The sequence below is a fragment of the Dermochelys coriacea genome, chromosome 2 (assembly GCF_009764565.3).
Source record: "Dermochelys coriacea isolate rDerCor1 chromosome 2, rDerCor1.pri.v4, whole genome shotgun sequence".
Classification (NCBI taxonomy): Eukaryota; Metazoa; Chordata; order Testudines; family Dermochelyidae; genus Dermochelys; species Dermochelys coriacea.
Window position 1 is genome coordinate 170695352 of NC_050069.1, and position 13632 is coordinate 170708983.

The 13632-nt window shown below is 40.4% G+C and overlaps 1 protein-coding gene across 2 annotated transcripts in view; it reads right to left on the reverse strand.

Moving 5' to 3' along the window:
* ADCY1 (adenylate cyclase 1) overlaps positions 1-13632 on the reverse strand; it is a 226402-nt gene that overhangs the window by 142231 nt on the left and 70539 nt on the right. For both annotated transcript variants that reach the window (XM_038392725.2, XM_038392728.2), the window contains exon 2: positions 11412-11561. In XM_038392725.2, coding sequence (XP_038248653.1) covers positions 11412-11561 — 150 coding nt within the window. The remainder of the gene's footprint in view (positions 1-11411; positions 11562-13632) is intronic.

The window sequence follows — 13632 nt, forward strand, 5'->3', positions numbered from 1 at the left end:
TGAACCATGCCTTTGTTGTTAGTCACACCAAGCTAACATTAAACCCCCAAGTAAATACTCTTAGTCCTGTCTCAGTGAGCGATAGGTCCTTCATGCATATGATATCTCCACCATCTGGGACAACTACCATAATTTTATATATCTATCTGAGTGCTAGGAATTATCATACATGGAGACATTAAAATATTAATGCGAGTTAGGGCAGGGTAAAGGAGGCAGGGGAAAAATCAGACTTCAACTCTGCAGGTTAAAATAAATAAACACATATTTAGAGGTGAGGCACCTCACCACAACACATCACGGGACAGAAGAAATTGTTTTGATAATTCTGTCCAAATGTACAGAAAGAAAATAAGTATGTATGAAAACCTCGATCTATAGATTCTTAATAGTGGTAGAGCAAGTGGGCACTCCATAGGAAGATTTACCTTTAGCTCAACAGACAGCAGCATTGTGACTGATCATGCTACAACTGATCTAGACGTCAGGAACATAAAAAGTACACTAGACTTCTAGTTTTGAAAATCTTGATCTTAAAGTTAGGCTCCTAAAATCAATATTTAGGAACCCAAATAAGTGGTTAGATTTTCAAAAGTGTTGAGCACCCAGCACTCCTTATTGAAAAATCTTGGCCTAATAGTCAAACCACAAGAACCCTTATACCTATGCAAAAAGAATCTCATTGCATAACAGAAAACCAGAAAATCTCTCGAGACTATCCAAAAACCAATCTGGGGATCAAATTTGGGAGTAAAACCATAAATAACTCAAGGCACAGAAAACCAACTGATATGTTTCTGAACAAATTATACAGATCTAGCAACACTTGTCACTGGCTATTTGTCCATGTTATCTCTACACTGGAAAGCAAAGCAATCCTAATCATGCAATCTGCCAAAAAAATAAAAAATGGATTGCAAAAGAGAAAGAAAGAGGAAGGAAAACAGCCTGGAATAAACAAAGGAACCTGTGAGGGAACTCACCAATTTTAAGCAATCAGATTCACTTGATGCTAATCTACACTTATCATGTACAATAGAGATTTTCCAATCAATACTAAGACAGAAAAAGAAATGAGACCACATAGGAAAATTAGCACAAGTCAAAGATGTACTAGATACCTGTTTCTTCTGTGAAATCTGAAGGAATTTGGAAATCTGAACGAAATAAAAAAAATATCCCCCACTCCAAAATGATAAAATCTAAACAAAATACTCCCACAACAACAACAGCATACAAAATGCATTATATTACAAGAAAAGGGGAGAGGTTACTACATTGTCTGGTATCTTTCTACCAGCAGAGGTGCGGTCTGCTAGTTTAGGACACATGCAACTCTCTAGTAGGGCAAAACATTCCTTTGATGTCCTATTTTAGATCCAAAATAAAGCACATCTGCCATAATACACATAGCTTGCTGAATTAAGGGCAGGATTCATTTCCTGCAAAGCCCTGTGATAACACATGAAACACAAGTAGGGCCCAATCTTCAACTGCTGTAAACTTATGTTGCTCTACTGGACTCTGTGGAGCTATCAGCACCTGAAGATAGCCCATGATATTTTAAAGACAGAGATGAGAACATAAGTTAACTTGCACTAAAGAGCTGGCTGGCTTTCAAGATGCACTTATGGATGAACACATTTGTAGGGACATCAGTGAGGGGGAGGAAGATTTGATTTAGAAACATTCAGGAAATACAGCCCTATAAGAGTATTCAGGATATCAGTCTTCTACTGCTGAAATAGGAACAGCCCAAGCCACACATTCATAAGGATGTACTATTTTGCACAATGGTTTGTTAGTGCCTCCCCCGAGGCAACTAACTGAAACACACTACAAATGCTTCGTTGACTTGAAACTGTCTCCCTGTATTTTCATACTACAAAGAACCCAGATCACATCCATGAACATATGAGAATGCACACACAAGGTTACATTAGAAAACAGCGCTTTAGACTTAAAAGCCAATCTTGACAAAATGCCTTCTAAAGTATCTGTTTTCTTATTTAACTTCAGTGACATATGGTCTTACTTTCTAGAGTTCTGATGCATGATTATTTGCTCTAACAAGCGTGACACAAGATGTTATCTACTGAAAGCAATATAGTAGCCTATTCTTAACTATGTAACAACAAGTTTTATATCCTGGATCCACAAAGGTACTTAGGTGCTTAAGTCCTGTTTTTAGATGCCATTGAGATCCACAAAACTCCTATCTGTCTACCATCGACCCCTGTAGACACTGGGCGATGGGATGTCCCTCAATCTCACCTATTGAAGTGGTTCCACTTTAATCAAATAATTGAATAATTAAATATTAATTGGGCCAGGAAACAAGTGAGAATGACTCTATAGCCCAGTGGTTAGGGTATTCACCTGGGAGGTGGAAGATCCCTGTTCAAATCCCTTCCCCACATCAGGCAGAAGTGGTGGTTTCCCACGTTCCAGGTGAGTGCTGTAACCACTGGGCTAAATGTTATAAGGAAGGCCTTCCTCCTCCTCCCTCTGCTTTGTGCATTTAGGTGGCCTCTGAGCACACCCACCGGATTGGATCCCACATGCAACGTAGGCAGAGAAGCACCTATCATCCCCTGGTTTGTGGATCACTAGAAAAGACAGGTACCTTCCTACAGTATGGACTTAGGTGCCTATCTCCATGAGAGGATAACATACCCCTCTCATCGGATTCTCTAATTGGCTAGCTTAGGTGGCTTTCCACCTAGCATGCTGGCTTTATGGATCACATTCTAAGGTGCCTATCTCTCGCTGTTCACTGTATAGGAGCCTAGATGCCTGATTCAGACTTTGTGAATCACAGCGTTGTTCCTGTGACTTTCTACGTGTCTAAAAGTTAAGGGTTGCAATGCTCAGCGTTCTGTATTATATGCCTAGTAAGGAATCTATTTGTCAAAAAACATTTCCTGAATCATACTTGATGACAGGTATTTTGAAATAAATTACCAAAATAATTGAAACTGGCATGATTATACTGTGTCATTTTGACAAATAAAATATGTAACATTTTTGCAGAATTTTAAGATTGGGAACAGGAGCTGTGACATGGTGCTCAGTACCAAGCCCCATCCATCCCAAGAGCTCCGGGGGTGAGTAAGGGGTGCTGTCTAGGGTCTGGGAGGGGGGCAGGGGGAAGAGTGGGAAAAGGGAGGGCAGACCCTGCTACTGCTGCTGGGGGAGCATTGAAACAGTAGTGGCCTCCTATGTGCCTATCAAGGAGAAGGTGGTTAGGGGGTATCATATCCCCGCTCTAACAAAAAGTGACTGATAATTCTCCAACTTCTTATTAACCGAGATGATCCAAACCCCAACCACCCTCCCACCCTGGTGCCACCCACCATGATGGTGATCACTGAATCCCCCTTAGCTGCTGAAGTTTCAACAGTTTTTAGAATGCTACAAAATGGAAAATTTTAATTTAACTGTTTTTGTTCATCTCTTCAACCTACCATTAATGAGCAAAGATTCCATTAGGATAATTGAGAGCTCATTTCATTTTAGATGCCTTAAATATTTCGACACATCTATGAGAAAGATATACTGGAATGAGGAATAGTTCAAAACCTCTCTCCTACATTATATCAATTATTAATAACTCGAGCCTGCCCTATGCAACTGGGAAGAAGTTAATAGAGACATTAGCTTAACTGAGACTTGTGCCTGGGAACCAGGGTTCGTGTACTGTATTTTATAGGCTTTAAAATCGGTTTACTTGGCACAGCTCTGAGACCTTGTGCCAGATAATGGAAATGGCTGAAAGCTGATTTTGTTGTTTAAATGTCAGTGTGCTACTGGGATGGAATTAAACTGTAAGTGCAAGGGTTGAAGTTCCTGATATGACAGCAGGTATGAATAATGTTCTTTTATGAATTTCTTAGGTTTTCTGTATTTTTAATATGATATAATGAGGTTATAATTATTCTGTAATTTATAAAAATTCTTATAATGTAAGTACAATTACAATACAATTAAAGTGCATAGATAATACAGTTTACAGACCTATAGTCTGCAAGATGCCTTGGGTGTTTTTGTTTTGCGCTTCTAGATACCAAATGCTAGATGAAAACCCCACCTTCTGCTATTAGCCACATTCAGCTAATTGAGACATTTCTCTGCCTAACAACGGGTCCTCAGAGACCAAATTCTATTGTAAAATGAATGCGGGTATTAATTCAGCCACATGCACCTTCCACTGCAGGTTGCAGAGAGGAGCAAAATGGGGTAGGATAACCAAACCTGCAGAGGGAGGAAGCAGCAACCTAAGGCCCCACTCCTGCAAACACTTATACACATGCTTATCTTTACTACTGTGAGTAATCTTAGGATTCACTTGGATTTACCAGGTACTTAAAGTTAATCATGTGCATAAGGGATGGATTACACAGGAATGGGGCCTAAGGGATCTTTGTAATTACTACTGTGTTGACCAGCAATCACTCCCCCCTCTACACCTTCTACTTTGGAAAGGGGAAGGGAGACAAGGAGTAGGGCAATGTGGTGGAGGCAGCCAACAGTCTGCCTGAGATGAAAATAAGATAAACGTTTAAATGGTCAACTGGAGTGGAGAATGGGGATGTTCAAACCTTTGGTGCTTGTTATTGCTTGGCAAGAGACTTTTGCCCCAGAAAGCCTGGGTTAGCAGGGCCTCTCAGCACATCAGTTTACAGTGCAAGGGCTCTTTTCAAAATGGACAATGATAAAGTCCAAATTAAAATAAAAGAAACCGATTTTTCAGAAAACTGAAAGCTACAGCAAAAACTTCAGTGAGAGCCTGCAACTGTGAACATAATTTTCTCCTCTCCCTGATGCTAAGAAAGGGTGTTCTGTTTTCATGGATGCAGGGATTTTAAGGCCAGAAGGGACTATTAGGGTTATCTGTTCTGACACCCTGCATAAAACTGACCATAGAACCTCACCCAAATGATGCCTGCATCAAGTCCATAATTACTGGTTGATCCAAACTCAAAGTATAGCTTTTAGACACAGAGTGTTTTACTTTTTTTGGAGGGAGGATTGTACTGTGTACGTCTCAGTGATATATTTAGGCTTCGATTCTGCAGGGCCATGTATACAATGTTGCAATTATAAATTCAAGTCACAAAGCGCTAAGAAGGACAGGAAGTGTCGGGGAAACCAATTATCCATTAACTAGAGCACAGCTGGCAAGTTACGCCTGCCTAACTGCAAGAGTAAGGCATAAGGGAAACAAAAAGCTGATCCCTTACTAGCATGATTCAGAACATACCCCAATCCTGCAAACTCTTTTATATACGTACAGTCGTATGCATATGAATCATCCCCTTCCACTCAGTAGGAACACTTACATGTATAAAGTTACACTGAGGTGTGAAGAAAAAGAGGACTTGTGGCACTTTAGAGACTAACAAATTTATTTGAGCATAAGCTTTCATGAGCTACAGCTCACTTCATCAGAGGGATTCCGATGAATGCATCCGATGAAGTGAGCTGTAGCTCACGAAAGCTTATGCTCAAATAAATTTGTTAGTCTCTAAAGTGCCACAAGTCCTCCTTTTCTTTTTGCGAATACAGACTAACACGGCTGCTACTCTGAAAACTGAGGTGTGATTGCAGGATCTGGGTTAATAAGTACTTTACCTTTCCTCAGACATACTCGTACTCCAGACATACTCGTACTCCATCCATACCAAACTTCATTTTTTAATCCTGTTCACTTGCAAGTTAATTGGTTCACACTTCTATTCCTTGCTGCCCTGAGTAACATTACTAAGGGCCTGTCAACAGGACAAGTCATTATGCAGCACATCGGGTTTGAATCTACCGTGCACCAGCTTGCCACACCATAGTGTCATCCGAAGTCGACACTGCCACAGCACACTGTAGCAGTGGCCATATGGGATGCTGTTACTGCATAGCAAACTGGTGTTCTACAGATTCACACCCTGGCTTGCTGCGCAGTAATCTGCTGTGTAGACACGTCCTAAGAGTCAAACCTGCACCTCTCCATAGCAAAGTAGAGACTTAACCCGAGACCACTAGGTAGGGCTAGAAATCTTTTTTAATACAATAGTCTACATGAATTAAACACAAAGGTGCAATGGACACATGAAGGAGTTAAGAGGTATTATGTAGAGTGGTGGGAGATTGTCACTAAACTAGAGAAAAATCCTGAGCCCGACTTACCCTCATTGACGTTAAAGACAAAACCCAATATGATATTAGGACTGGTCCCTGAGATTCGGCAAAAAGTCAGACATTTTTCACCTTTTTTGGGAGGAAACAAAAAGGCACTTTTCACAGGTTGGTAATGCTGCAGAAAGTACATCATTTAGCTGGTGGAAGTGATGCACTTTCACCCTGGATCAAACTCAGGAACACGTCGCCCCCTTCCCCAAAATCACTGGCAAGTGAACAAGCACTGCTAATATCACACAACTCTAACTAGGAAGTGGGGGGCTAGTTGTATCTTTACAGTCTGCCCATGGTTAGGAACACCAGGTAGCTGCCCCACCCCAAACGCAGACCAGGAAGGGAATTATTACTCACCAAGTCACAATTACCTCCCTGGTTCCCCCTTTGTTGCAGTAGCAGATTAGTATCTTGTCTGCACTGGCCAAGATTTCACTCACTCCCCACCAACCTGCAATGGAGGAGAAGTAGCAGCTCCAGAAAGCTGCTCTTCCCACTGTGCTGTGACTTCCAATGCAAGTAGCTCATGCAGTGTAGGGGAACGGAGCTCCTTGCACACTAAGCCGGTGACAATCTCAACCTAAATTAATATTTTCTTTGTTTTCTTGATTGCAGAGCAGAAAATATGGGTAAAACAGAGAGAAAAGAAAAATTGAGGTATTTTGGTTGCAATTACACGTTCTGGGCACAAACCCTGCTCCTTTGGGAGTTTGGCCATTCATTTCAATAGCAGCAGGATGGAGCTCACAATAGTTACATTAAGCCGCTTGTTCTAGAAAGGATAGTATTGCTGCTGAGATTTATGAATAACGGGAGCAGCATGCTTTTCCCAAGAGGCTGACCACAGTTATTCTCTTATGCACACAGTCTCTCTTGGCCCAGAGCCTTGGATTCAGTGGTTGTTTTTGAACCTTAGCCTCCCATCTGGCAGCATAATGAATGCATGCTGCCATGCCAATCAGATAATTTATCTGTCTTAACTGCACGCAGCAAAAAGTTAAAAAAAAATTAGCATTTACATCACCCTGCTTCAAATGCCTTCTTGCGTGCTCCTAATATAAGGGATGCTGACTTTCTGAACATGTGATATACAAAAAAAGAGGGATCTTAGCGTTCCCCATTGTAAACAAATTTACCACAATTACCATGTGTAGCTGCTAAAGGAAATCCAGAGAGGGGGAAATGTCCCTTGCAGATAGATACAGCTGCAGTCTCTGTCTTCACAAAATCACCATTTTAAGTCTAAAAGATTGTGTGTTCAAAAGTCAACAGGGGTCTGCTTTTGCTGTTTCATTAATTACATGCATAGAAACATCAGGGAAAGGGTTTTAACATTTTGGTTTGAAATTCTTAATGTAAGAAGGCTACAGTATTTGGGTCAGGGCATTTACATTAGAACAAAAACGGATTAAAAATATCAGTACTTTTCTTTTTTTACATTTAATATTTGTAATTCACCAAACGAAGTTACCAGGATGATTATACATGCCCAAGTAATTCACTGATGTCATTTTATCCCCACCTCTCCACTTTTCAACAGCCCTAGAGTTCGCAGTGGGACTAAAATCGCATGATAAATAGGCCTCAGAGTGTTATCAACTGGAAACTTGGGCTACATTAGGCCATAATGGCCTGATAAGAATATTGTAGCTTGTAATCAGGTCTTGGTGGGGTTTTGGAGGGAAGAGATTGGGGTTCCCCCTTCCCTGTTTTAGAAGTGTAATTTAGTTTAAGAGCAGGAGTGGAAGTCACCAAAAGTTGTTTGAAGGTACTGTATATTGATAAATCAGTGCTTTTCACCATTGCATATTGTACTGCATAAAGGAATATCTGCCAATGTATTAAAGTGAAGAATGTAAGGTGCTCAGTGTACTGGTGTACTTGCATATTGGATTAGAAAAATGTTTATCACGTGTATCTTACTTTAAAAATTGTGCAAAGTGCCTCTCTTTTGTTTGTTGTTTTTGGGGGGGGTTGCTTCTTTGCTTTTTTACAGATAGGTATCAAAGACACCTTTCAAATAACTAGAGATGGGCAAAACAAACAGTGCTTTGGTTTGAGAACACAGAAGTAGATTTTCAAAATACAGAAATAAAAGTTAGGTATCTAAGTTCCACTGAATATCATTGTGATTTGGATGCCTAAATGCCATGCACTTGGAAAATCTGCTCCCTTGTCAATTGTGTTTAATCATAACCAAAACAAAGAGTGATTTGAATGAAGGTTACTTTTTATCCAGACTCCCAAAGTTCAAAGGCAAGGAAGTCAGAGGTATCTATGTAAGTGTTATATAAATACACATGCACATACGCATGCACACGGTACATCTATCTATGGCTATGCAAGGAGTATGGGGAATGAACAGAGATCACTAGAAATATTAGTACATAAGCTAAATTATGACTTAAATAGCATCATCAAGACTTGGTGGGCTAAGTCTCATGACTGGAATATTGGTATCGAGCGGTATAGCTTTTTCAGGAAGGACAGGAAGGAAAAGAGGGAAGAGACATTATATTATCCAGCAAGAATATATACACTTGTTCTGAGGTCCAGAAAGAGATGAAAGACCAGTTGAAAGTCTCTGGGTAAAGATAAAAGGGGGAGGGGGGGAAATAAGGGTGGCATTATGGTAGGGGTCTACTATAAATCACCAAATCAGGAACAGGTATTTCTAGAACAATTTATAAGCTCCTAGATAATAATTGGGTTATATGGAATAGCCAGCATGGATTTTTCAAGAGCAAATAATGTCAAACCAACTTAATTTCCTTCAGGGTTACTGGCCTAGAGGAAAGGGGGAAGGAGTAGACTTGATATACCTTGATTTTAGTAAGACTCTTGACACAGTTCCACATGGATATTCTCATAAGAAAACTAGGAAAATGTGGTCTAGATGAAATTACTATCAGATGGGTGGCACAAGTGGTTGAAAGACTGTACTCAAAGAGTTGTTATCCGTGTTTCACTGTCAAACTGGGAGGCCATATCTAGTGGGCTCACAGGGGCCATACTCTTCTAGCCATAGATGTACCATGTGGAGAATAGGATTAGAATTGAAAACGACTTTGAAAAAAAGGATAATTGATCTGAAATCAATTAGATGAAATTCAATAAAAAGTGCAAAGTACTTCACTTAGGAAAGAACAATCAAATGCACAGCTACAAAATGGAGAATAACTGGCTAGATGGTAGTACTGCTGGGGATTATAATGTACCACAAGTTGAATATGAGTCAACAAAGTGATGAATTTGCAAAAAGGCTCATATCATTCTGGGACGTATTAACAGCAGTGTCGTACGTAAGAGATGAGAGGTAATTGTCCTGCTCTACTTAGCAGTGGTAACACCTCAGCTGGAGTGCTGTGTCCAATTCTGGGCACCACGCTTTAGGAAAGATGTGGGCAAATTGGAGAGAGTTCAGAGGAGAGAAACAAAAAATGACAAAATGTTTAGAAAACTTGTCCTATGAGTAGGGCCCTACCAATTTTACGGCCATGAAAAATGCATCACAGACTGTGAAATAAGCCCTTCCCTGTAAAACCTGATCTCCCCCTGCTGCTAGGAGTGCCCCAGCCAGGGGGCTCCTAGCTCCAGCGAGGCTGGGGAGGCACAAGACTTGTCGACCCCTGCACAGCCACTCTCGGGCAGAGCTTAGACCCACCTCCACCTCCGGGAACCTCCTCTGGCTGCAGGAAGCTCCATGGTTGCTGCCTTCAGAGTCCAGCTTTGAAGGCAGCTCAGACATGAGGGTGGCAATCCCTTGATCCCCCTACAACAGGTTTGCGACCTCCCCAAAATCCCCTTTTGGGTTGGGGCCCCCACGGTTACAACACTAAGAAATTTCAGATTTAAACATCTGAAAATGTGAAATTTACCAATTTTAAAATCCTATGGCTGTGAAATTAACCATAATGGACCGTGAATTTGGTAGGGCCCTACCTATCAAGAACACACTTAAAAAAAAAGAAAAGAAAAAAAAAAAGGCATGTTTAGTCCTAAGAAAAGAAGACTGACATAGGGCCTGATAACAAATCTTCAAATATGCGAAGGACTGTTATAAAGATGTTGGTGATCAGTTGTTCTCCATGTCCACTGAAAGAAGGACAAGTAGTAATTGGCTTAATCTGCAGCAAGAGAGATTTATGTTTGATATTAGGAAACACTTTCTAACTACAAGGGTAGTTAAGCTCTGGAATAGGCTTTCAAGGGAGGCTGTGGAATCCCCAACATTGGAGGTTTTTCAGAACAGGTTGGGGAAACACCAGTCAGGGATGGTCTAGGTGTACTTGATCCTGCCTGAGCACAAGGGGTGGACTAGATGACCTCTCGAGGTCCCTTACAGCCCTACATTTCTATGATCTATGGTCCCTGTTTTGGACTGTGTTACAAAAGGAGATAGACAATTACAGGGTTGGGGGAAGACCTGATTTTGCAAAATCTCACCAGAGCGGATTTTGTTTCACAAAACCAAACCTAGGATCCAAACCACTCCTTGGTTTAAGTCCCATTTTACCCAACTACCCAAAGTTGTTTAAAGAAAAGGCCCTACATATTCGTCATAGACTATGAACAGTATACCACAACGAAGACCTGATCCAAACTCCACCGAAGTCAACAGAAAGACTGACTGACTGCAGCCGGATTTGGATCAGGCCTCAAGTAAGTGATAACGAGTTTTGCCACAGTGATTTTCCTTATCATACCTTATTTCCATGTCAGTGTGGAAGGCCGATTGCTGTAGTTTTAAAAATAATACTGGTTTTAGTATATTTCACTTAAATGAGTGGAGGGATGGATTGTGGTCCAAACTGTTTTGCTGCAACAATGGAGTCTATTCTCCCTGTAAAGTGTGTTTTTACCATAACGCTCATTAAGATTAATAAGAAGTGCAGACATACCCCTAGGCGAAGAGAGATTTGTACAGGATGTCTAAAATCCACCTTATATTCAATATGCAAATAAAAATATGATTTCTATATTGTCTAATATGTTACCTTTCTCCCCGGCCTAGAAATTTTCCACTTCGGTGCTTGAGTTAATGCTAACTCCTGCATGCTGTGTTTTTGTGGCAGATCAAGACTAAAATGCAAAGCAGAGAAACTCCCCTGGCAATAAGGTAATTAAAGACCTTTCCTCATGAATTAGTCTCTCAACTTACAGTGCATGTATCTATAACGATACCAAAGAAAGAAGAGATAAAGCAAGAGTGCTTTTAAACTGACCTGTTTTTCATTTTCATCCTCCAGCTTTAGCCTGTCTTCTATGCAGTTCCTGGCCTGAAGGAACGCCTTTCTCTGAGCCCTTTCCGTCAAAATCCTCACAAAGATCCCATACAAATTTACACTGACAAACAGGATAGCATTGGCCATGAGCTGTAAGGGAAGAAGAAGAAGAAAAAAAGACAAAAATAATTTAATATGCAGATTTTTTCACATTATTACTCATGAATGAAAAAGTGAATATTTAAAATCCGGCCCTATAGACTACATTGGTGAAACACTTTCCTGTATTACAACATTATAGAAGCAAAGATACCAGCTGTCATGCATCTAGGCAGGCATACATCACAGTCTATAGCTTTTAATATGCTACATGTACCTTCTCTTAAGGTGACCTGTGAAGTACAACCTTAAATTCATCCCATGGTCTTGAGCTGAATTAAGAAGTGAGGCCCTGCTCCAGCAAAGCACTTAAGCATATCTGTAATTTTAAGGATATGAGTAATTCCATTCTACCCTAGTGAGAAACTTAAAGATGAACTGCAAAACACCACCACCACCGTCTGTGCCCCTACAGCTCCAGTTTTCTGTCTACAGGAGACCGCACTTTGCTACTGATTTCCTCCTTGGCTTTAAAATATTAAGTACTGGCTTCCTTTTTCTTTGGAGCGATTGTCAAAATGACAGCGCCCCAAGATCAGAACTGAAGTACAGGTCTTACAGCCCCTTCTTGAGAGAGGAAGGAATGAAGCTGAGTCTTAGGTTGCCTTCTTTACACAGGCACAAGATTCTCTATGGCCTTGGGCAAGAAAATATATGGCCCCTCTCCCTCCATGATCACATCTATAAAATGGTGATAAACATTTAATTATATATCCAGATCATGGGGATGAGTTACTGCTTGTACAGCACTTTGAAGATGAAAAAACATGAATGTTTATTTAGAGATATAGAGGGCACAGAGAGATGTCTCTGTTCTTGTATTGTAATAGAAAGCTGTTCATGGTGTTATCAAATTTCAGCACAAATAAAAGCCATTGAAAATGTACAACAGAAATTTCAATGGAGCCTAATATTTAGGCGCATGAATGGTGCCACTATCACCGAATGTCTACATTTTATCATACACTCTGCATGATCTAATGGTTCTGACTATTGCAATACCAGTGTGTTGTAAAGCTGATTTGTACTGGTCCAATGGCAGCCAAGTCTGGAGGCAGCTATCAAAGACTACAGAATGAACAATCAGAACTATTATGGACAATGCAAATGGCATGACTTTGCTCAGAAGTGGTTCTAGCAACATGACTGTGTTATCAAATGGTGTCAAAACCTAATATTCTTCTTTGGATATTGATATTACAGTGAGATGGGAGCTGGATAATTGTTTTTAGATGGAATAAAAAAGCTTATTCAATTTCTATTGGAAGCAGTAAAAGAGCATATATTTTAACAATCTTCCAGCTGTTCTGGGGCTGTCATTATGGATTTCACTCAAACTCTGGTGATCTTCTGGACCCTGAGCAACCAGTAGGTGGGTCATTGCAATCATGCAGCCACTTTCAAACGCAGCAGCGCAAGTCATTTTCTGACAAAGTTTTGAGCAGTGCACGATAAAACAGGGGTTTAGTTGTCAGCGTTGGCCTGCAGGGAATCAGGAAAAGCGATAAAGCAAGTAAAAGTCACGGAATTAAGAATGTGAGAAAAGAAAGTAGGGTAGATTGCCTCCTGATATAATATTCTCTCCCTCCCCTCACAAGGCCCTCTAATTTATTTATTTTTCTGACTGCAAATGCTGTATATTTCTTTCACTGTTGATTTCTTGGATGTATGCTATTTTGTGGTCCCAATATACATGCACTATCTGACATATGACCTAGGAAAGGTTAGTAAGGTTTTCAGAATTAAAGCCAATAATGAAATTAATTTTGCCAACTAGATGGACTCAAGCAAGAGGCCAAAATTAGGCCAAGAGTCTTAAAAATGACTAGTGACTTTAGGTGTCTGAATTTCTGGGTGCCCAACTTGAGATACCTTAAAGGGACCTAATTTTCAGAAAGTGCTGAGAGAAGTTTGAAAATTCAATGCTTTTAAAAGGTGTCTTGGGTTGGGCACCCAGAAATTGAAGCATCAGAAAGAAAACTGCTAGTTGTGTCCAAAAGTCGTTGTTTAAATCCTTGCTCATAAGATGCTAAGTTCTTTGGGGAAGGGACAGTCTTTTTGT